The sequence below is a fragment of the Oculina patagonica genome, chromosome 2 (genome assembly GCF_052425735.1).
Source record: "Oculina patagonica isolate OP01 chromosome 2, crgOcupat, whole genome shotgun sequence".
NCBI lineage: Eukaryota > Metazoa > Cnidaria > Anthozoa > Scleractinia > Oculinidae > Oculina > Oculina patagonica.
The window spans coordinates 38,592,957-38,618,026 of record NC_135759.1 but is presented as its reverse complement, the minus strand read 5'-3'; the positions used below and the strand labels follow the sequence as shown (position 1 = coordinate 38,618,026).

The following is a 25,070-nucleotide window of genomic DNA, read 5'->3' as shown; positions in this document are numbered from 1 at the left end:
GTCTTGGTTAATTTGAAATTATAATAATAGCAAAACCAGTTTTGTTAGCTGTGAATTTGGTTCAAAGCAAAACGTACTCGCGTAAAAATCTCATTCGTCATTTTCCCAAATGGCAGAGTTCTCGCCACGTATACTGTCGGACAGCAAAAATTCTCACATTTTATTTTTTTTGTTTTCATTTTAGCTGCAAATGAATGCCCTGAAAACGGTGTATTGAAAGGAAGCAACGGCAGCTTCACCAGTCCAAAGTATCCGTTAAACTACCCAAATGACGTCACCTGCACTTGGATAATAGAGGTTCCGGAAAACCACTTTGTGGAACTAACATTCGAAACATTTGATTTGGAGGACTGCTTCGTTTCTTCTTCTACAGTATGTTCGTGTGACCATGTTGAAGTCAGAGATGGCAGGGATGGAAATTCAGAGAAGTTAGAGAGGTTTTGTGGAGGCAGCGAACATTCCTCGTTGACATCTACTGGGCGATACATGTGGGTGGAGTTCGAAAGCGACTCGAAGGAAACACGAAAAGGGTTTAAAGCAACATTTAAAGCTGGTGAGTAAAATGCAAACTATATAACATGAAACTAAAGGTCCGGACACACTAGGCGACAAGTCACTGCAACATGTCGCCTTGTCGCTGCAACATGTTGCCTCGTGTGACATGGTGGTGCATTTTTGCGACAAACTTTGTTGCTGCGACATAATGTTGTCGCTGGGATCAGTTGCACGAATTCAAATCATTTTGAACACATGCAACTAATCGCAGCGACAAAATGAGCGAAAGCAGTGTTATGGCAGCGTGTGCACACTTCTGCAACACGTCGCTGCGACAAAATATAAATTAACCAATGACAGAGCGTCATGTATTTTTGCCATATTCAATTGGAAAACTGGTTCACTTTTCCACTTTCCCAAATTACATTCGCTGCATGTTTTAAAGCGCCTTGTTTTGAAGCAGTGCACACGGAGCGACCTGTTGCTGCGACTTGTCGCCTAATGTGTCCCGACCTTGAAGAAACGCTACTAATGTGTCAGGATAGAAAAACTGAAGGTTCTGAAGTTTCTTCTTTGTCATAAATGCTTAACAAAAACATGTTTCTAGGGGTTCGTTGCTACCAAAAGTGGAACATATTGTTATAATATTTAGCGATTTGTGGAAGGCATGGTAGCCTTGTTATTAAAGACTAACGTAGCTCAAAGTGAGATCCGGATCGAAAGGTCTGGGCTCGAAGCAAGTCTGGGGTCAGTGTGTTGCGTTCTAGGGCTTTTCTGAACGCAGAAGTTCAAAGAATGAGCACAGGACAATTGTCAGCACAATAATTATGGCGAGAATAGTATTTTATTCTAGAGTTCGGCGCCAGCACCGATGAACTAGCTACCTGTCTTCTACAGTCAATAAAGCTACTAATTCATGTGAGGAACCGACTCTACATTTTTGGATTTTAGTCAAATTTAGGCATCGATAAAGGCCACCGAATTCTGTGAAATATTAAATTAACCGTTAAAATCAGCGAAGGAACATTTCAATAACACCGCAAATGCAAATACTGTCAGGCTGAACAGCTTTCAAAGTTAATCTTGTCTGCTTGTAACTTTAAATTATAACGCCTAGCAGACCCATTTGGTTCAAATGAAGTTGTATTTTTGTCATTAAATCAATATAAGTAATTTTATTGCAAACATTAGTTTTATTGGAAGAATTTGGCAAAACGTATTAAACTTAACTCATCCTTGACACAGTCCCTTTAATGAATTATAAACAAACAATCACCAAATACGACCGTAAAAGTCATCGATTGCGGTTAATTAATTTCATTAACGCAATCATTTTTTTGGCATCGATAAAAAATAGCTAGAAAAAATTGACAGCTAGCCTGTACTACACACCATATATCTTTTCAAATAGTGTTAACTATAGCATTACTTCTTTTTTTTAACAGGAGAATTTGTCTCCCACTGTAAAGCCTGGTTTGGGTTGAATGTTGGCCAAGGTGCTTGGTAAGAATTGACAAACATAAGCATATTTTTTTTTCTTTGGAGGCGTTTAAAAATTGTAGATATTCTAGGCTTTTTTAACGTAAAAGCTCTTCTCAGCCTGTAATTATAATATGAATACAATCCCTTGTAACCCCATTCCCTTCACACCTCCGTGTTTCGATTTCTGGTTTCACTAGGCCCTAGGTAAACTAATGAGGTAAGCCAGGACATCTTTTTAATCAAATAATATATCTCAAATTGTTTATCGATATTTTATTGTAGCCATTGTCCATCAAATAATGATAATGATAATGACAACGAGAATGATGATATTGGAGCTCTTTGCATCCCAGTCATTGATCACATTTGTAAATGTTTAATTTTTTTGTCTCCCCATCTAGTATTGGCATTGGCGCTGTTGTTTTCCTAGTCGTGGTTGTTGTAATCGGCCTACTTGGCTTCTGGTGCTTCAAGAAGAATCGCGTCGCTGGTGTCGTGTAATTTAGAAATGTGCGTATACAGACTGATAATTTGTGTCTTCATGGGCAAGTTGTGACAAGGCTATACCGCGTCAATTTATAGTCGTTTATATTTACAACTTTATACGTTGAATATTTAGCACTTATTAATCATTTCTTTGCACCAAGAGGCCTATAAGCAAAGTGAGATTTCACGAGTTATCAAAACCAGGTCTTATTTTAAAGGGTTGGTACGTCACATTAAGAGTGTACTTTTTCAACCCGTGGCCATAAGGAGGGCTTCTCCTGTATATCGATTGGACCAGCATTATCTAACGTGATTAGTCAATTAAATAACTGGCTGATTGTAGCAAAAACGTTTAAGTTTAATTGTTCGTGCAGAACCTTAGGATTATATTTACTTTGTCTTCGTGAAATATTTAGAACTAAATTTCGTTTTAAAAAGGATAGAAGGAAATGTATTCAAATAGAAATGTATTCAATGGGATACCGTTTTCAATGCGATAGTTTTAAAATATAACCGTTTCATTTGGATAGCTTTCATATATTATACATGGTAATAGTATTAAGATACAATAGTTTTGATATGGGATAGTTTTAAAAAGGATCGCTTTCAGGCAAGACCGTTTCCCATTCAGAAAATTTAATAGCTAATCGATCAGTCTTTCAATGTTGCTTTTGGTATTGGTATAACCGCTGGCGTTTTGTAGTGGCAGTTTAATGTGATCGGCATGGTTGGCTACTGGCGCTACAGGAAGATTCGCGTCGCTGGTGTTGTTTAATTTAGAAAAGTGTGTATATAATGTGTGCCTCTGGCAATGTTGTGGCAAGGCCATACCGCGTAAATGTTATAGTCGTTTTTTTATTTACACAATAATACTTCAGTAGCGCCTTATATACATTTCATAGCACCAATACGTATAAGTAAAGTGAGATTTGAAACCCTGTTAATCATCGAGTATTCAAAACCACATCGCGTTGAAGGTTTTCTTTTAAAAAAGAAAATAACTGACTGCGGTTTTGATTGGGCCAAAATGGTCGTCATAGCGGAGGTATTTTTAAGGAGTTGGGTCTTCGTGTGTATCGAGTGGACCAGCATTATCTTGCGTGATTAGTCAACTTAATTTCGTTTATGCCGTGTAACTGGTTGATTGTAGCAAAAACGTTTAAGTTTTAATGGAACGCACAGAACCGCAGGATTATATCTACTTCGTCTTCGTGAGATTTTTCGAGATAAATGTAGATCTAAATAGGATAGACAAGAAAAAGAAAAGTGTTCTAATAGGATACTTTCGAACACGATAGTTTAAAAAAATATATTTTAACATTTTCAATACGTCATATCTTTTATACATGTATATTATATATAGTCTTATTATATAGTCTTTTGATAAAATAGTTTTGAAATGGGATAATTTGATCATTTTCAGGCGAGACCGTTTCCCATCATAAAATTTACAACTAATCAATACTCTCTTAACGTCGCTTTTGTTGTAAATTTGCTGTTGAATAAAAGTTTATGCAGTAAAAAAAAAACAAAGCTCAGATGTGTGCGTGATTATTAAACATTTTCGCACATTAAAAGGGAGGTTTGCAAATGCACCGATTCAGTTGACGCGATTTTAGTTGGCTTTGACAAAACTGTCAGCATTTAGTGTCTCGAAATGAAACTGGTGTCCATGCGACCAGAAAAAATGGGACTTCAAAACACACAAGTCTAGAAACAACTTTAATTTCGAGTTGCATACGTCGGGCTCTGTCAGACAGGACAATGCCGTACGCGTGCTGGCAACACCTTGTTTTCCAGGTCTCGTCTTGGGTTTACTTGCCACAGAGGTCAAGCAGCAGCACAAATTCCTAGCACATGGTCGTCCAACACATTTTTCACAACACATCGAGAAGCACGCATCCACGTGGCATGCAGGGACTTCGTTGTGCAATATAACAAATCACTACCTCAAATGACTCCCTCAGTAAAATAAAAAGTAACTGCTTCCTTCCGGGCAAGTCGTTAATCAAATGTTAGTTTTTGAGTAATAAAGAAAGCCGGGGTATTCAACGAAAAAGCCTTTAGAGCAAGGCCGAGAGAATCAAGAACAAACCTGACTCAGTCCTAAAATGTGTTGCTGCCGCAATTGAACACGGGTCAAATTGGTGTGAGGCAAAAGCTAACCAAAGGCCAAGCTGCCAAACTTTACATTAATCCACCGTACCGTTATAACTCAAATAAGTTTTGATTTATATCTGACGTTATAAAGACATATTTTTAGTGGATCTTTTTGACAATTTTCTAAAAGGTTTCGTTTGATTTGACCAATCAGTTTTCAAAGCAAGTAGACTGTGTCAATGAACGTTGGCGTTACAAGAGATTGCTACGGTTACAAGCTCCACCGTGCAATAATTTTAACTTCCAATATCGGATTTTTTATTTACTTAATTTAAGACACAAGTAAACAGGATGGGAGCTGGACCCCAGTTGTTTACCTCCGTCTTCGCGAGAGCTAGAAGGCAGAAAAACCAATAAATGAACAAACAGAATACGATCCGAGTTTTAATCAAATGCAAAAAGCGGAATAATAATTTTTCGCGCGAAGACTAATTCGCCAATTGACATTAGAAAACTTTAGCAATCCAGCAGAAATGCTCGGTCTTTCTTTTAAACAAGACTTTTTCAGAATATGCACTTGCAAACTTCACCCAGAAATGTGTGTTTCAGGTGACGCAGCTGTCGGTTCTTGATTGCTTCAGCACATAATTGGTCTCCACCGAACGTGTTAGCGACCTTCCATTTACTACATGTTTTAGCAGTAAACTATTAAAAAAATTGCTTAAAAAACAATAACTAACTTAAACCCTTTGTTATTGAGAACGACTTCGGAAGTTCCAACTGAATAATAAAGTCAACTCCCAACGCAGACCATCAAAGAACAGAGTATACTTTAGTGGATAAGTGAAAAAAAAAGCAAAATGTTTGTCCGTATCGACATACTTCAGGACCTGAATGATGGATTTTGTAGCTTCAGGGCAATCATAGTTCCGAACCGATTGTGAAGAACACTAATAACGAAACTAACGGCCCAGTTTAAGCAGTAACCATCCTGGTTTATCGACTCTAACAAAACTCTTTTAAATAACATAATATTCTAATTCTCTGTTTTACAATTAACAAAATCAGTCGGGTTTTGGCAGGATTGTTCGCTTGAAAACTTAACCAGAAATGGCTATGTTTCAGACGAACCAAACCTCATTTAACAATAAACGACGCTTCTTTCAAATCATAATGCAGACAAATATGGATTGTATCAATCATTGATTTAATTTAAATAATTTTATATAACAGTGCCAGCTAAAACAAAAGGCTTTTGAAATCTAAAGAGTCTACTCTCTCTCAGTATTTATGCGCATGATTTGAACTTCCTGTCTCAGATTGTTGATCGTCTTAGACAGTGTAGATCAGTCACCTGTTATCACAGAAACAGATACAATGGGCTATACACCAGTTGTTTATCTCGCTTTTGGTAAGAGCATTTCTTTGTTACCGTTACCCATTTATATGAAATTTCTAGGTGGTAGAGGTTTTCTAAACTGCATTGGTCGCAGAGTCACACATTCCGACCAGTGAGTCAGTGGATACATTTGCGGTCTTCTATTAACCGTTGAGTCAATACAATTAATTGAAATCCGAAAAGTTCATTTAGTCATTTTAAAATCTTCAATTGGGGTTATTATATGTTTCTGGGGGCACTAAAAGTAAAAGAGATCTATTCTCAATCAAAAATGCGCTCTTAAAAAGTTTTGCTTTAAATTTTGGTATGCTAGGCCTGGTTCTCATATGTCACCGGCATGGCCTGGGATATATCGTTACGGCGAACACCTGTCCCAGGTATCGACCGCTGGCTTGCCTGCGAAGTCAAGCTGAGTTAAACTTCGGCGATTGTCGGCGATGGAAATATATTTTATGTGAACATCATCGGCGGTGGCTGGCGGCAAAAAGTAGAACCCATTAACTCGATTTTTTCCCCACAGTTCCTTACTTTTCAAAATGGCTGATGGTGAAGATACGGGGAAAAAGAGGTCACGCTTGAGAAGGTCCTAAGCAAACGTTTGTTAATGAACAAAATAAGAAAGTAGTGACTATAGAGGACAAATTCAGTCATGGGTATAAAGACCAAAATTATAAAAAAAAAATGCTTGGAAAGAAGTCGCTTAATACACTGATGATTATTGTTGCTTTCGAACCTCCTCACAAGTACGAGAGCAAGCGAGAACTGGAACCCCAATAACATGGTACGATCCATGTTTTCAGATGGCATGATTGAAATTACGCCAATTCCATTTGCATTTCGCGCCAATTGGACTGAACCTAGCCATTCTACTTGGTTGGACCGAACCAAGCCATTCAGTTTCGAAATAAAATTTCCGGAAATTTTGCTTTCTCGGCTATGAATCTTTCTTAAGAAAACTTCAATAACATTATTTTCAATGAACATATTTTCAAAAAATGTTGAAAACCAGAAAATAAGTGTGGAGCGTCGCTTTAAGGCTTGGCTAAATCTATATATTTTAGAACAACATGTTCTTAAGTGGATATGTATACGAAGCGGAGGCCTTTGGCATGTAGTCTGATAGGACTCAGACTCAGAGGGACGAGGAGTGAAGTCGCAAGGCTACCCTAATGGGGGGAGGTAAATGCCATTTATTATTCCAACGTTAACATCGGCTTACATTAATTTTTTGATATTGGGCATCCATGTTATGGTCAATTGACAGGTGACAAAACAAGGTACCATATTGAACCAGTGTCATATGATCATATCGCGGGCTCAGGTTTAGAGTTCATCGACGTCACGTGTTTTTTTGAAGTTAACTGCTCACCAGTTCATATTTTACGTTGGAACGCGGGCTCAAGTTCCCTATTTATTCTATTCTCTAATGACAGGATTTGAGCAGCAGAATTTTTGCGATTGGAGTTGACGATTTATTTTGGCTATGGACAATATTTTCAATGATAGTATTTTCAAAAACTATTAACACTGTTTTTCTTCTGTTTATTATATTTCAAGAAAGAAGAATGTTAATTATCTAGCGATTTTTAGTAATAAAAATACTTTCTTCAGTATATTTAACCTCAAAGCTCAGATACAACGCACGCTTTGATTGGAAAAAACGTTTGGACCATATAATCACGCGGGAAAGCCTAGTTGCCCAACATTTTTTTAGGACCGTTTATGATTAGGCAGAGGGTAAGGTATGGGTGAGAAGATTTTAGTTTGGGGGACTTGAAATCTTAGCCAATGGAAAATGTGAAGTCCTGAAGTGCTTGCTGACTTATTTGAGGAAGTGGAAGAGGAGGGTGGGGTGGGGGATTACAATTTACAGAAGTTTATGTCTAAAGCTGCGTTCACATTAGGCCGAAACATGATTAGTCTGATCACGAATGAAACATGTTTCGCTGTGAAAAGTGTTCACATCAGGCAGTGCATCGCGCGAATCATGATTGAAACATGATTAGTCTGATCATGATTGAAACTACCTCACGAGGTAGTTTCAATCATGATCAGACTAAACAAGTTAAAAATGGCGGACATGCGGTGAGGAGGCGAGTGCCCAAAAGCTTCAAATTTGGGCTTTCTTTGAGACAAATGTGTATTTAAAATATGGGCTAATAAAGCGATACAATATGAATTGTCGGTGACGGATAGAAAGCAGAATATTTGGCAAAATATCGTTAGAAAGTTTACGACGGCGGCTACAAGCGCGCAGCATTGCAGCATTGCAATTGAAAAACAAACTTAATAAAATAAAAATCTTCTGCTACCGACTGATAGCGCAAATTCGAACAATTCTGTCTTCTTGCTAAACGCTTGAAAGCCCTGCTTCATCGAAGGGCTTGAAAATAGCCAGAAAGACAAAGATTTAATGGAAACTGTATTGTAATTTCGAGCTATATTTTTAGGGTGAAGATTTATGCAAGAACCGTGAAGCCGCATAAATTACACACCAGGCATGAAACGTGTTTGAAACTGACACCTAATGTGAACAATGCAAAGACAAGCATGTTTAGGTGAAACATGTTCCGTTGAAACATGTTTATTCTAAACATGTTTCGGGTTAAATGTGAACGCAGCTTAAGTTGACAAACGGAATGCGATCCACTATATACTACGATGATACCAAAAAAAGCTCTGAAAAACTCTTAATAACTTATTTAAAAGAGTTGCATTAAAGTCTCAATACTATAGGTTGCACAAAAATGATATATCGAGAAGATAACATTGGCTTTCCAGTATAAACTACGCTTGCGCAGTTTGCCTGTACTGTTAATTTTTTATCTTTCAGCTTTAACGCTCTTCTCCTCAGTGAGAGGGCAGTGCAGCTCAAGTGGCATTACCCTCATCGGGACGTCTGGAAGTTTTTCTAGTCCGAACTACCCGTCCAACTACGCTAATCGACAAACGTGCACGTGGATCATAACAGTTCCACAAGGCCACTTAGTACGTCTAAGTTTTGAGTCTTTTCAATTGGAAAGTTGTGCTTTACCGTCACCAGTTTGCAGCTGTGACCACCTTGAGGTGCGGGATGGATCAGTTGCAAGTTCTGAACGACTGGGAAGATATTGTGGGGACGAATATCCCGCTGCAGTTCAGTCGTCTGGACGATTCATGTGGATAGAGTTTTGCACGGATCTCTTCAGTAACGAGAAAGGTTTTTTTGCGACGTACACCGCTGTTGGTATGTATTTCGCCATTGTTAGTATGACCAATCAGGATAACGCGCACTACAACATATATCCAGGGTTAAAATAGTAGCTTATAGTTAGTCAGTGGTCTGAAATTCAGTTTGTATACCCTCTGTTGACTAACAAGGCGGCTGAAAAGCCATGCCAAACAAACTGTCAAGGCCTGGATCGTCTGCTTCTGAATCAGATCCTTTAAACACACAAGAATTTCAGGTCACCAGAATTTACGCATAAATATTAAAAAAATTCTTTAGGGCCACATTTTATGGGAATATTGCAATCGACACTACCTGTTAACCCTATTCAGACCGGGGGGGGAGCTTCGGAAACCCCCCCTGTGTAACTTCCAGAATATTTAAGCAATCACCACGAAACTAACAGGATGTACTGTATGTCCGAAACTCTTTCTTTTGGTATACGTCACGTGGGATGGTGGCGTCACATCACGTGACAATTACATCATGATGTCAAAACAGCCGCCATCTTGGATCCGCCATCTTGGATTTTAAAATTTTTCCAAAATGCCAGAAAACCACCCAAAATCACTGCAAAGTACTCAAAATAAATAAAAATGTGCTTTAAACCCGCAAAAATGTAAAAATGATTTCATTTAAGTTGATTTTTATTAACAGAAACACGCAAAATTACAAATTTGGGAAAACATGCCTGTCAAAATGCCGTTGCCATGGTGATGTCAAGTTCCTGACACATCATCCAACCCTACCCAATTGTTGCCAGATAAATTTTAGGAAAACTCAAAAAGTTTAGCAGCGTTTGGTTAAATCATAAAAAAGTTATTAAAGTTCAAAGTCAGCATGGGCCTCTAAAGCCCCCCCCCCCCCCCCCCCGCCGGTCTGAATAGGGTTAATAAGTTCAGTTGAGGCACTTTCAGTAAAACAAAGGGCGACTATTTAACGCCACTTTCAACAATCAATAGGGAAGTTAAACAAACCACGAGGACAATGGCGAGTGAACGTCGCTATAAAAGATGTTTAATGGGCACTATAATAGCTTTGTACGTGCATTAAAATTCTTGGTACACTTCTCACCCATCATCTAGTTTATTCAGATTGTTTTAATCGACGTGCACGTGTTAGCTGTAACAACGACAAGCGACCGAGCTGACTGACAAAGTAATATAATCCGGACCAACGTCGCTCAAACGGAACGAAAATCTGAAACCATCCTCAGTTACCATGCATTATGAACAGGGGGGGGGGGGGGGGAAGGAGGTCGGCACTTTTCTTTGAAGACAAGCCGTTGCTAAGAAAGACGTCAAAGCAAAGTTTCGTTTCCTCAGAAAGAATTAATAATCAATGACTGCGCGCGCGTGAAATGTAAATAGTGGCAGTGTTTGCGTTTGATGTTTTACGCCACTGAGATGTTTTTGGAATTTTCAGCCAGATTTCTTTCTCGCCTGATGTTTCGCGTCACTGAAAATTTTGTGGCGACGTGAAATAACAAGCAAAAAATTTATCACGGTTGACATTTAACAACCAAAAAATGGTAAATAATTTCACAAACATTATAATTATTTTTAATTAGTATAATTCACAAGCCTTACTTTTGCCAGACTGGTCACCGTTATCATTGTTTGTTGTTTTGATGTCCGGTAAACTTCAAAGGAGCTATATTGTGTTTTGTGCACGGTCAAGACCAGAACATGCCGACTAAACAATGAACTTTGTCAAGCTATTCACTACGCCTTTAGCAACCATTCGATAGCTACTGCGCAGTCTTAGTTGCCCGGCACCGCTTGACCACTTTTTGAGCCGTGTAGCGAAGGAAGTTTCTCACCCCCCCCCCCCCCCCCCCCCCCACTGAATATAAACGGAATTAAAAATGCTTAAAAAAGATGTTAACATTCAAGTAAAAGTAAAATTATGTTTTTCAATTAACTTCTTCCGTCTGGGATAAATCTGAAACAAAGTGTGAGTAGGAAGTCATTTTGGTGATGTGGTAAAGGTCGCATAGTTTTCTGAAAAAAAAAAAACAACATACTAATTAAATCTTTTCAAAATGGCATTAATGTCACTGGGGATGCCTAAGGCTCATCATTATGCATTTATTTAAAGCATATACACGAAGTGCAATGACTGACCTCGTCAACTTTACAAGATATTTATAAATGGATAAAAATATGATCGCGTGCGGGTGATTCGTTGTGTTCGCGTGTGGAACGGATGTACGGACACCTCTCCAATCCGGCCACCTCTCTATTACGGACGACCCCAAAAATATTTTCATATATTTTCTTTAGAAAAAACCTCTATAACACAGACCCTCTCAAATACGGACAACAGACACTAAATCTCGGCCCAAGGGAACAAATTTATATAAACGTAACCTCTTTATTATGTACACTCCGGTGATCAGGCGATGATATTTTGTGTTTGTAATGCCATTTCGTGTCTGGTTACAAAAACAACAACGTAACGCTTTTTCCAACTGAACGTTTCTACTTTGTTTCCTTAGAAACGAAAAGGTATTGTTTTTAAGTGCTAATATACAGTGATTAAATTCGTATCTTCTCCTTTGTAGATGTTTTGGAATATAAAAAAGGAGTCTATATGAGAAGAAAAATTCCCTTTACTGTTTTCAAATATCTCTTTTCTTTCCAGAGATATTCAAGTTTTTAAAATTTGCAAATTAGCAAAGAAATGACGTCATAGACAACCAAATTCTGATCAAATATGAAAAGTAATATCTCTGCAAATTTGTATCTGAAGTCTCTGATTCTTTGCAGTAATACTTTGCTAGTTGTAATTCACAAAATGAACTTAACAATTTGGTTACCATGGCAACAAACTAGGTTCCAGATCCCACCGAAGCGAAATGCTTTTCTGGCTAATTTTGGCATTATTTTTTGATATTTGCCAATTATACTTTACATGAGTGATCTGGCAAGCATATGAATCGATAAGACAGATGTCTTTTCTGATTTTCTTTTCTCCGAACTTGCAAGAATATTTTTTGAAAAAAAATGGCAGGGACTGAAAATGAGTGATTTTTTTCCTGCGATTTTTAACAATCTGGATATTTGAGGTTTCGCGAAAAGTGTTTTTGTGAATGTTTACTTGTTCATGAGGGTGATTTGACCGCTTTTTGTAGCAGAATTTAATGCCAGATGATTTCATTTGTTTCCGGCCGCCATGTTGGAGCTCAAGCAGTTGGACTCTAACATGGCGATTCCATTCTGTGCTCTCAAAATTTGCGTTAAACATTTTGACTGATAACTTCAGTACGGAATAACTTACAGACCTGAGACTTGGACAACTAGTTTATATAGTAGTTTTCTACAACCTGTAATATTCTTGATTTTTTTTTTTTGACTCATGCAATAGTTTTGGATTTATTTTTTCGCGGCGTGAAGGGAAGAAATGATCCTCGCAGTAAATTAAAAGGCAATCAGTAAAGAAATTAAAAAGAAAGAAACCAGAAAAAGATCTGGCTTTAACGGGATTCAAACCCGTGACCTCCGCGATTCCGGTGCATTGCTCTACCACCTGAGCTATAAATTGAAGCCACACATTGGAAGTTGAGTTGTGAGTTCATACTTTTCCGTGAAAGGAATAGAATGGTGTAAATTATAAGAAGTAATTCATATCTTTGAGCTGCGGGATGAGATGTAAAGTGAAGAAATGATCCTCGCAGTGAATTACAATTAAATAAATTGCAAAGAGAGAAACCAGAAAAAATTCTGGCTTCAACGGTTAGTTCGAACCCGTGACCTCTGCGATACCAGTGCGAGGCTCTAACAATTCAGCTATTGAAACCACACACTGGGAGTGAGGTCAATTGTGAGTTCATATTTTCCCGCCGTTAAGTGCAATCTACCAAATAAAGATGACATTTATAATCTTTCGTCATATCTTTATGTTTATGTAAAAATTGAGCTTATTCGCACCCATAACAACCGAAATATCAGCGTTTTAAAGATGCAGGGCAAGCAAAATTTTGCCTCATGATTTTTTTCATGCTAGCTGTCCCCCGCGACAGTAAGAAACCCTGTTACCATTTCAAAGACAGACAAACATGATATATTTTTATTATTAGTTTAATCGTTATTGCTGTTGTTCCTTGCCTTAATAGTTTCCCTCTATTTTTCTCTCAGATACAAGATGTCCAAATAACAGAAATAATGATATATTGCGTGGTACAAATGGCAGCTTTACCAGTCCAGGATTTCCTTTGTCCTACCCAGTAAGTGTCAAATGCACATGGATAATAGAAGTTCCTGAAGACTATCAAGTGCAACTTACATTTACCACTTTTCAACTGGAAAATTGCGCCATTTCATTATTTTGCACGTGTGACCATGTTCAAGCGAGAGATGGCCAAGATGAAAATTCGAAAAAATTACAGACGCTTTGTGGAGATAACGTACCACCAACACTACGCATACGCTCCTCGGGTCGATATATGTGGGTTGAATTTGATAGTGATTCCAAAGCGGTAGGGAATGGATTTGACGCTTCCTTCAAAGCTGTTCGTAAGTATGCAGGATAAGCCTGCTTTTTTTTTTTTTCTACTTTTATATTTGGTCTAACACAAAATTTAATTGAGTGTCTTGAGTTTCAAGAATAAATAGAGCAACCGTGTCAAGAGCATTAGAACAGAATACTTAATACTTAATATTCGTTTCCGTTAAGGCCCCGCAAAACAAGGAAACATGTTTCTATAATTGTATCATCGATTTGCAATGGTTCCATGCCACGCGGAAACACGGAGTGTTTCTGCAGTGTAGCAGAAGCAAATTTTGCTTCTTGCAAAAACAAATGGACGGTGGGAACAATGCTATCCGTATGACAAAACTGGGAAACATTGGGGAAACATGCGCGCGCTACAAATGTTTCTGAAAAAATGCATCCTCGTTTTGCCAAGCCTTTACCGTTACCCCAAGTTCTCTATTTTTGTTGTCGTGCTTTTGTATGTCATACTATTTCAACATCAGATTATTTCCTTTTTTTTTGTATTTTAGATTCGAGTGAATGTCCGACAAATGGTGTATTGCGTGATGAAAATGGCAGCTTCACCAGTCCAGGATTTCCTTCTGGTTATCCAGGCAGTGTCAGATGCTCATGGATTATAGAGGTCCCTGAAAATCATAAAGTGGAGCTAACGTTTGATACTTTTCAACTGGCGAGTTGCGCCGTTTCATTATCGTGCTCCTGTGGCCATGTTGAAGTGAGAGATGGCCGAAGTGCAGGTTCGGAAAAATTAAAGACGATTTGTGGAGACGAAAAACCCCCAGCAATACGATCCTCGGAACGATATCTGTGGGTGGAGTTCGGTAGTGACTGGAGAAAAACAAGCAAGGGATTTTATGCGTCTTTCAAAGCTGTTCGTAAGTAAATAAACGGCAAAGAAAAAATAATTTCTGTGTTGTATGGTGTGCCGTGATGCAAAATGTTTCCGCCACAGTTGTGTTTTGTTAATTCCTGCAACATTTGAAAACAAACAGTTTTTACTTCCTTTTTCGTTCTATTGCAAACTTTTTCTACGATACAAAACTAGGGCCCGTTGTTCGAAACGCCATCGAACTCATCTGCAATTGTCGTATTAGGTCTGACAAGTTATCAATCGCGTTTTTTAGTTGTTACTTGGTTTCAAGTTAAACTATTTTAATCGAGCTTGATTCTAGTACAGGGATTTCTACGACGAATTACGACCCTCAATCTAGTAAACAGTTTTTCCACGTGGTCGCTTAACTTCCCCACAGTGATTTAAGTCATATGACCTAAGTACACAAACTTCATGTATACGGTAACGAAATGCCCTTCACATCATACTCCCCCTCCTCGATGGGCTTGTGGCCCATCGACCTATCAACAGGAGTTTCATGTGTCTCTAGCTTAAAACATCGCTATTGTTCTAGTTCTAGTTCTTTATAGTTCCAATTCTTTCTATAGTTCTCTATTGCTCTTCTCTGGTATCCTCTGCAATGAGTTCTAATGGGCAGATTCTAGTGATCAGCCTGATCAACTCTGTACGACCAACTTTGATTCTGACAGTTCTCACGTGCTTGTCCTTTCCTGGGAAGACTTCTAAGACTCTACCGAGTGTCCACGACCCACGAGGTGTGTCTGGTGCTACCACTAAGACCACATCATTGACATGGACGTCTCTCTGTTCCTCCTGCAACTTTGGCCTATGATTCAGCGTTGGTAGCCACTCGCGCAGCCATCGGTGCCAAAAATGTCGTACTAGTTCTTCCACCCGTCTAAGAACTGAACTGGCCACTATCAACTGATTCATTAGCGAATTGGCCCCCCACTTGTCCAACCAGGAAATGATTAGGCTTGAGACGTGTGTCATCTGAGGAATTGGCAGACTTATATGTTAAAGGCCGGGAATTTACAAGTGCCTCAGCATCTGTAAAAGCAGTCATCAATTCTCCATCAGTCACATCTGCAGTTCCTAGAGTCGCATAGTTCGGCCTTTTGGCTGTCTTGATCATTGTCTCGTGCACCCACCGAAGTGAGGTGCATATTGCGGTTTGAACACCACTTGATTCCTTTATTTGCATCCGTTCTCTCTACCTTTTCATAATCTAGTTGTTCTGCAAGCTCCCTCAGCTCTATTTTCGCTCTGACGAAGTTAGTTCCGTTATTAGAGATCACTTCATTTGGTAGTCCTTTCCGATTAGTCATGCGATAAAACGCATTCAGGGAGGAATCTGTGTCAAGGCCAAAGGCCATCTCTAGGTGAATCGCCCTCGATGTTAGGCAGTTAAACAAACAAATATATCGTTTAGCTCTTTTCGTGCCTCTCCCTTGAATAGTTACGAATGGTCCTGCGAAGAATGGGGTTTAAACTTAACAACTTGCTGTTTGGCAAAAAAGCCTTGGAATCGAACAGCGCCTTGTATTTCTTTCTGAAAGGCTTCTTGTTGCACCTCTCTGATAATGTCAGTTTTTGCATGCGAGTTCCCCAGAAATCCTTCTTTTTCGGCAGCCTTCTGCAGGTGTCCACGCTCTTACTCTCACCAGTCTGGTCCAGCGTGAATATCTGCAGAGCTTAAAATGCCAGGTCGCCTGTGAGACCTGTGCGAATAGCGTTGATTCTTTCTCTGGCGTTTGAAACATTGCATGTCTTCGCCTTCTTACGGACTTCTAGTGTTGCTTCAGGGGTTACCTCAACCTTTGTTTTTGTCCATTTGTGAAACTCCGGACCTCTCCACCACATCTCGTTTAAATATAATTCAGCCAGGGACATCCCTCTTGTTGGCAGATCGGCTGGGTTCTGGTGTGTGCTAACATGATGCCACTGAGGAGGACTGCTTGAGGCGTGTATTTCGCCTATCCGATTGGCTAAGAATGGTCTCAGACTTCAGCTGGGTATTTGTATCCACACAACACGTTCATGCTGTCACTCCAGAATGTAAGCAGGCTCTTGTCAATCTTAAGAATCTTGCTTGTAGACAGGGCCAATTTCACCCCCAAAACAGCCCCATAAGTTCAAGTCTTAGAATGCTTGTAGCCTAATTATAGCGGCACCGCTCGTTTCTTGCACCATTCTTAAATCGTACTGGTACCTAGGATAAGTCGCCGCACCATAGGCATCCCTGACGCATCAGTGAAGGTGTGTAAGGAAACTGTCTCGATCTCTGAGTTTAACTGTAAACACCGAGGGACCTGTACATCTGACAACTCTGTGAGTTCTTCAAACCACTTCTTGGCTGGTCTAGCTTGGCTCTGATCTAGTGGGTCATCCCAGTCTAATCCCGAGGTCCACATCTCTTGCAGTATAATCTTTGGCCGGAATTACATATGGCGCCAGAAACCCCATGGGGTCAAACAGCATTGCTATCGTGCGCAGAAAATTTATCTTAGTCATCTGGAACTTCTCATCTCATGAATTCATTCTGCAAATGAAAAAATCTTTCGCTAGCCACAGCACACCAAGGGTTTTCATCGATGGCAAGTTTTCCTTGTCTAGGTCTACCTCTGTAAAAAAAAAAAAAAAAAAAAAAAAAAAAAAAAAAAAAAAAAAAAAAAAAATTTTTTTTCTATTTTTAAAAAAAAATATATTAATTTATTTTTTTTTTATAATTTATTTAGTTTCTTTTTTTTTTTTTTTTTAAATTAAGTAAAAAATTAAATAAAAAAGTAAAAAAAAAAAAAAAAAAAGTCAAAAAATTTTTAAGCTAAATACTTCAGAACTTTAATAAAGTATTTCATTCATCATCACCCTGTCTTATTTGATTATCTTCTCAAGTACTCGTTTTGAATTTGAAAACCACTTTCATGCATGCATACTAGCGGACCCCACATTTCTGATAGCTGTTCATAGAGCCCTATGCACTCCTCGACAGTTGGGGAAGAGTCCATGCTGTCATCCATGTAAGTAGATTCCAAGATTGTCTCGGCAGCTTTTGGATAGCGCTCTTTGTTCTCCCTTGCATGCTTCTGAGAAACAAATTGTGCTTGATAAGGTCACAAGTTAACTCCAAAGACAAGACTAATAAAATCGTACAGGTCTGCGTGTCTTGACTGATCTAAGTCCCTCCATAAGAAACGATGGAATGGTCTACTTGATGGCGATATTCCAATTTTTAAATACATGTCTGCAATGTTACATATCATGGCTACTGGAAACAGTCGAAGACGTAGCAGCACATCAAAGATCTCCCTTTAGCGTTTCGGTCCCTGGTAGATGACATCATTCAGTGACAGTCCATTAAATTTTTCAGAGGCATTGAAAACCACCCGAGTTTTGGCAGTTGTTTTTACAGGCCTAACAGACCTTACATTCACGAAGTGTGGAAGATACAAGGCTTTCCCTTCTGTCTTAGAGGGTGTCACTTTAGAAACTTACCCTTCTGTACGTACTTACCGATTACATCGGAATACATTCCAGCCAGCTGAGGATCCTTCAAAAGTCTCTTCTCTGTGCTCTTCAAACGATTCAATGTCATCGGGGACATCTGGTTCCATAGCATGTCTAATTCTATCTTCCTTCTTTGAACTGCACTAAGCTTTCGAATGCTTTAATCGCTGATTCCTCTTCTTGTTTAAGTACCTAGCTTTCTGTTGTTGACCCAGATGAATCAAACTCCCAAACCTTCTGCAGAACTGAGCTCAACTCCTTATCTTGATGGTGCACAAAATAGGCCGTTTTGAAATTGGTCTAAGGCATGCTGCTCTCTGTTTATTCAGGTGAGCCGATTCATGTTCAGCACAAAGGTATCAGTCGAGACACAGGCTCAGCCGGTCGACCGCGGGTATCTCTAATGGAGTAATGCAATTCTGCATAGTCTGTGCCAGTCAACAATTCAATGACTGGCCGAGGGTTAAGGTCTGGGAAGTTGATATATTGCAGGTGCTTCCACCTTGCCGCTTTCCCCTTCCAGTTTACTGTACTGGTCGGAGGTTTCCAGTCATTCGGTTTGCTTTAAATGCTGAACCTCTCACCTGGGTCTTGCCATCGATACTCTGAAGGTCAATCTCCGGCCACCGGATCGGAATAGTTTCGAAAAAATCTTCCTCGCCATTAAACACATTAACAGTAATTCTCTGGGTACTTCCATTCAACCCCAGCTCTGCAGCCACATCACCATTTATGTAATTTTGTTGTGCTTCCACATCTAGTTAAGCATTTTCGAAAATTATTCGCTCCCCGCTCCTCACAACTAGCGGCAATGTACGCTGTGGAGCTTTTGTGGTTGCCATAATTGTTGTTAAGAAGTGTTCAGGAAAGGTTCTTTGTTCCCCCTCCGTGCCAGAACTCTGTGCTTTGCTATCACTTTCTTCCATAAATGAGGGCAAGCTCCTCTCTGGCTCTCTAATGGGTGACTCGCTAACACTCAATTATCAATTATCAATTGACAACCATGCAGTGCTCGGTTGTGCGTTTTCAGACAGCCATCACTGTCACACCGACTGTTTTGAGTGCATCGCTCGCCCTTGTGATTTCTTCCAAGGCAACGATAATACAGTCCCAGCTGTTTGGCCTTATTCCAACGAATTTGGACAGCTATTTTCTAGAACTCTTGGCAACACCACTCCGAATGGTCTTTCTTACAAAGCGAGCACCTCTTGCTAACTGGCTTCCCTGAACCGCCTGTCTGTCCGAAGAATGTGTGCGAGCTATCTCTTCTTCTTCAGGACCGGTCGTCTTCTTTTGTACCTTGATGTACAAGAACCCATTGCCAAGTTCCCTTCTTCCGGCCTCTTTCAAATTTATAACAATCACATCAAATAAGTCAGCCAGCCTAACTAGATCCTTAGCGTGTCCAGGACAAATTTGTCGGAACTGGTCCAATTCCTCCAGGTGTAGATATATTGGTTTGACGGCGTTGACCACCAAATTTTCTCTCCAATCTGCTCTTAGCTTCTTTACAGGCCTCGGCTAAACGTCCTTAGCTCTGAACTGCCGCCAACGCTTCTCCCGATAGGTACTTCTTTAACTGCAACAATTTGTACTCTGCGGTGGCCGGCGCCTTGTCAACACAAACCATACATGCTATCTTCCAGCTCTTAAAAGACCGCTTGTCTCCATTAAATACTGGAATAGAAACTCTTGTTTATTGTTTCCACATGTCTTTTCCAAGTTCAACTTTCAGTGGTTCTTCTAATGTCTTTTTTTTCTTTTTTGTTTCCAAATTTACATCGCATTCTAGCGCCTATGATGAGCTATGATGCGTTCTCTTTCTTTTCCAGCTTAACATAACCTTTCGGCGGGCATGGAGCCGACAACTCAAGTTTCTCGTCTATGGCTTGGTCGAGCTTCGAAAATTTTCATTGCAATCGCCCTTCGCACGGGCTTACTCCTCTTTCGCCTCTCTAGCCTCGGCTTCCATTATTTTTTAACGATGGGCGTATTCTTCATCCATTTTTTCCCGAGCACGCTGAACAGTCTTCTTTTTCGCGTTATTGCTCCTCGAGGTCGGTCAGGCACTGGCGAGCTTTTAGTTCTTGGGAAAGCAAACTTTGAAATTTCTTGGAAAATCCTGACGCTTGACTCGATAACTCATCCTTATTGGAATCCGTTTCTTGCATTTAATCCTGGGCCTTACTGAATTCTGCTTCTGTGTTATTTGGACAAAACTGCGATCTCTAGCTTTCGAGTACAACGCAACCAACGTTAAATCGGGCTTCGTCAAGCTTTTTCTTCGAAGCTCTTATCTCACAATTATTTGCCACTCCATCTACCATTAAATCCACCGGTTGTTTTTTTTCGACCTGTGAACAAAGATTTCGACTTAGCTTTCTTGATTTTCTGCTGCTCTTTTTTATATGCCCTGTAATCGATCGCATCGCTTCTTCTTAAAATTCAGCGGCATTTTCTTGACTTTGGCGAAACCCCACAACGTGAACTTAGCTCTGCTAACAGTATGGTTTCGAGTTAGACCATTTTAATTGAACTTGACTCTAGTCAAGTTGTTTCTACGACGAATTACGACCGTAAGTGTAGTAAACAGGTTCTCTTGGTAGTCACAAAACATCTTCACAGCGACTAAAGTCACAAGACCTAAGTACAAAAAAACATCATGTATACGGTAACGAATTGTCCTTCACAGCATTGCTGTTGTTGTTGCTTGTCGTTCTACACTTTATCACCCTGCTTCTTGTTTGCATTGCGTCTTGGTTAATTTGAAATTTTACCATTAAAATTAGCAATAAAACCTTTTATGTAAACCGTGGGATATTAAACTGCATGAGATCAATTTTTTTTTAGTTCAAGGTGAAACGTACTCTTGTAAAATTGTGAAGCGGGAAAGTGACTTCGATATTGCTCTAAAATTTTCTCGACGCCTTTTTTTGTTTCTGACTGGGATAGAGGAGTTCTTTAATTGATCTGATTATTATGCAGAATAAATGCCCGGCCCGATTGGCAACGTTTTAGTCACGTATGCAGTTGGACATCAAAAAGTCTAACATCCATTTCTTTATTTTTCTTGTTTGCATTTCAGCTGTTTATAAATGCCTGAAACGTTTTGGCCACGTATACAGTTGGACATCAAAAACGTCTAACATTCATTTCTTTACTTTTCTGTCTGCATTTCAGCTGTTTATAAATGCCCGAAAAACGTTGTATTGAAAGGCACAAACGGCAGCTTCACCAGTCCAAAGTATCCGTTAAACTACCCAAATGACGTCACCTGCACTTGGATAATAGAGGTTCCGGAAAACCACTTTGTGGAACTAACATTCGAAACTCTTGATTTGGAGGACTGCTTAATTTATTCTTCTAAAGTATGCACGTGTGACCATGTCGAAATCAGGGATGGCAAGGATGGAAAATCAGAGGAGTTAGAGAGGCTTTGTGGAGGTAGCGAACATTCCTCGGTTAAATCTACTGGGCGATACATGTGGGTGGAGTTCGAAAGTGACTCGAAGGAAACACGAAAAGGGTTTAAAGCAACTTTCAAAGCTGGTGAGAAAAAAATGCAAACTATATATAAATATATATAAGGTGAAACTAAAGTATCGCTATTAAGGTGTCAGGATAGAAAAACTGAAGTTTCTTCTTCGTCTTAATGGTTAGCAAAATCATCAGCGAACATTTCTCATTGAAATCTACTGGGCGATACCTGTGGGTGGAATTCGAAAGCGACTCAAAGGGAACGCAAAAAGGATTTAATGCAACGTTCAAAGCTAGTAGGTAAAAAACTGCAACTACGAGGTGAAACTATCTAACGCAGCTATTGTTGCAGCATAAAAAACGGAAGTTTCTCCTTTTTTAAATGATTAGCAACAACATGTCTCTACCTTTTCGTAGTTAAAAAAATTCAAGAATGGTACAAATATAATTATTCTAATAATTCATTAGCGAATTGTGGGAGGCCGGGTAGCTAGGCTTCTAATTTGTCAGGTCCGGATCGAAAGTTCAGGGCTTTAGACATGGCTGGGTTGGATGCATTCTCGTCCCCATAGCCCTTTTCGCGTCTCTTAGCTGGCGGGATCATAGGATCTTTGAATTTTTTAATTATTTCTTTTTATTGGCTGTTTGAAACAAAGAAATCTTATGAGGAAGTAAACAACGCCATGACTCTTTCTCACATTATATAGAAACATCACGACTGCACACATGAAGTCCATTTGGCCGTTCGTTTCTCGTGCCAAACGCCCCGCCGGCTAAGAGAATTGAAAGGGGCTTTGGGGATAAGAACGGGGTCGGTGAGTTGTGCTCTAGCTCTTTCTACCCAGGTCTTCAAAGAATCATCACTGGCAGATTTTCGGGAAAACATCAAGACAAAAATAATGGCGAGATATCTTAATAAAAGCAGAAATAGAACAAATTTTAAACTAAACACAACACTTTTGCGTTTTACAGACATGTCTCGGCAGAAACCGATCTGCCATCCTCAGTGTGATTTAAAAAATGGTTACAATAGCATATAAATAGTAAGAAAATTTGCAAAAATACTAGTGATAATTAGCACAGTAAAAATAATGAGAAAAACTTAAACAGAAATATTTAAATCAACGTGATGAACTTGTGCGTTAAGTGTTGGACAGTTTCCCAACGGATGTGGAACACTTTTTTGATCTTGCGTGTAAACTTTGAAGGGGCCTGATCGATGATGTCAAAATTGGCCTGTGAACATACTAAGCGGCATGTTTCTGAGCTCTCAAGGTGTTCAAAAATGTGCGATGCCCTGTCCGTTGTTAGGTGTTCCCTTACACGTGTGTTGAAATGTCGTGAGGTTTCACCGACATAGCAAGCTGCACAGCCTGCACACACGAGAATTTATAAACCACACATGACCGCACACCACTAGGGATGGGGTCTTTCACACTTAAGAGACTACCTACTATGAGAGAAGAAAAGGCTAACTTGAAAGCGAGATAATTTTGAACGTATAAGCCGCTAGTGGGGATGAATTATCTCAATTAAACTTTATTTTGCAAATTATCCAGAAAATGCCACCAGCTAGGAACTGTAAAAGATATGTTTCTTCTATAGTTTTTACTATAGCATTACTTCTTTTTTTATCAGGAGAAAATGTCTTCTACTGTGACACTTGGACTGGGTGGAGTGTTGGCAAAGGTCCTTGGTAAGAAGTGACAAGCAAAAGCGCTTTTGTTGTTGTTGTTGTTGTTGTTGTTCCTTGGAGACGTTTAAGAATTGTAGCTATTCCAGGCAGACTAAAGAAGAATCCTTTAAAGCTTCTCAACTCAGCCTGTTGTATAACACAATAACCCCTTGCAACCCCATTCCCCCCTGCTCTCTCGCACGAGTTCTCTCAGAAGTATCCAAGCAAAAGTGCATTTTTATTTTGATTTTTTGTTCACCTGGTCTTAGGGTAAACTTACGAGGTAAGCCTGGACATCCTTTCATCAGTACTGTATACTGTATCTCAAATAAAAAATGTTCATCGATTATTATGTTCGGGCCATTGTCCATATAACAATGACAATGATAATAGTTCAGTACATGTGTAAATGTCTTCTTTTTTGTTTTTACATCTAGTACTGGCATAACCGCTGGCGTTGTTTTAGTGGTAGTTGTTATGTTCGCCCTTGGCTACTGGTGCTACAGGAAGAGTCGCATCCTTAGTGTGGTGTAATTTAGAAATATAATGTGCGTTTATAGACTGATTATGTGTGTCTTCATGGTTATGAGTGTCTTCATGAACACAAGATATACATCCAAACATAATTTTTATTAGTATAGAGTAAACACTAATGTAGAAAAACAATCCGTTTCTCTCATGCAAGAATATTTGGAAAGACCTTCTATCTCCTTTGAAAGACTTAAGTGTGTTACCTTTTCCCAAGCAAATAAAACGTTACCTCCTGTCAGAACAAAAAACTAAACTAATTTTCCACTAAACTAAGTTTGTAAATTCGTAAGTTCTTTTTCTTCTACTATTTCTTAGTAATCACCTGCTCTCTATTCTATTCATAACAATTATTGTACGGGGAGCTAACTAGAAAACCTACCGGTTCATTAGCTCCCCAGCTCAATACTTTATTACTTAACTACAAATACCTGTAATACCTTCTTTCCATCTAATTAAGAATACGGAAATCAACTATACACATTAACATGAGCTGAATAAAATTATTATTCTCATAATGTTGCTCGATAAAAATAATTTAAAAAGGCTAAAAAGGCTAAAAAGTCATCAAAGTTGTTAAAATCAAAACGTTAGTTTTCGACTCTAGGTCATCATCACATAATAACATTTACATTCAACTTGGTTTTGTGTTGCTTTGTAATTCCCGAGGGGAACAGTTTGGCGATAAAACAGTCACCTGTTTGTTCAAAGTTGGTTTCTCGCAAGCAATTCACAGGCCTTCCATTATTTTGCGTCGAAATTTTTTTTTCCGTGAACGCGATGTTCCATGTGTTGAGGTGATTTGTTTTTTTTGCGAGGTGGCGGGCTGGCTCCGATTTATGGGTCTTATTCTCGTGCTCTGCTTTTCGCACTTTCAACAATCCCCTATACCGACAAATAGATGGATGCGGAATGGGAAATCCCCTGTCGCCAGTACTTGCAAACTCCCTCATGGCCAAGATTGAAGAAGATATAGTTTGCCCATACAATCCTCCCATCTACGACTGCTACGTAGAAGACTGCTTCTCTAATGGTGGATTTCCACTGCGCGTTTTTTCGTGCGTGAAAAGGCATGTTGCGGCCTGCGTCGTGTCGCAGCCGTTCATCATTGTCTCTAATTTTCGCACGTAAACGCGTCAGTGGAAATCCACCATAAGAAAGAAGAAAATGAACCCGAACGACTACTAGAAGGCCTCAACAATTACAATCAAAACATAAAATTCACAGTCGAGGAAAAGCCCAACCATTTCCTGGACACTGCGTTCAACTACCAAGACCAAACATTCCACCGCCGCGTATATCGCAAACCAGGCAAGTTCCCAACCCACTGGTCATCCCAAGTACCAACAAACTGAAAAAGAAA

The 25,070-nt window shown here is 39.4% G+C and overlaps 1 protein-coding gene and 3 pseudogenes across 2 annotated transcripts in view; 2 read left to right on the top strand and 2 right to left on the bottom strand.

Moving 5' to 3' along the window:
- The window catches only part of LOC144644645 (bone morphogenetic protein 1-like), a 30,422-nt pseudogene extending 26,487 nt beyond the window's left edge, over positions 1–3,935 (top strand). The window contains exons 6-8 of the transcript XR_013569159.1: positions 185–553; positions 1,941–1,998; positions 2,379–3,935. The product of XR_013569159.1 is annotated as a bone morphogenetic protein 1-like (transcript). The remainder of the gene's footprint in view (positions 1–184; positions 554–1,940; positions 1,999–2,378) is intronic.
- A 1,955-nt stretch (positions 3,936–5,890) lies between these two features.
- LOC144644652 (bone morphogenetic protein 1-like) lies at positions 5,891–24,301 on the top strand. Its single transcript, XM_078504187.1, has 7 exons — positions 5,891–5,974; positions 8,796–9,188; positions 13,310–13,687; positions 14,177–14,542; positions 21,208–21,576; positions 23,143–23,200; positions 23,617–24,301. Exons 1-7 carry the CDS (start codon positions 5,941–5,943, stop codon positions 23,711–23,713), a joined length of 1,695 nt encoding a protein of 564 aa, XP_078360313.1. The 5' UTR covers positions 5,891–5,940; the 3' UTR covers positions 23,714–24,301.
- Positions 16,107–17,001, bottom strand: LOC144639977 (uncharacterized; annotated as a pseudogene).
- On the bottom strand, positions 17,634–19,661 carry LOC144639966 (uncharacterized; annotated as a pseudogene).
- Positions 24,302–25,070: the final 769 nt, after the last annotated feature.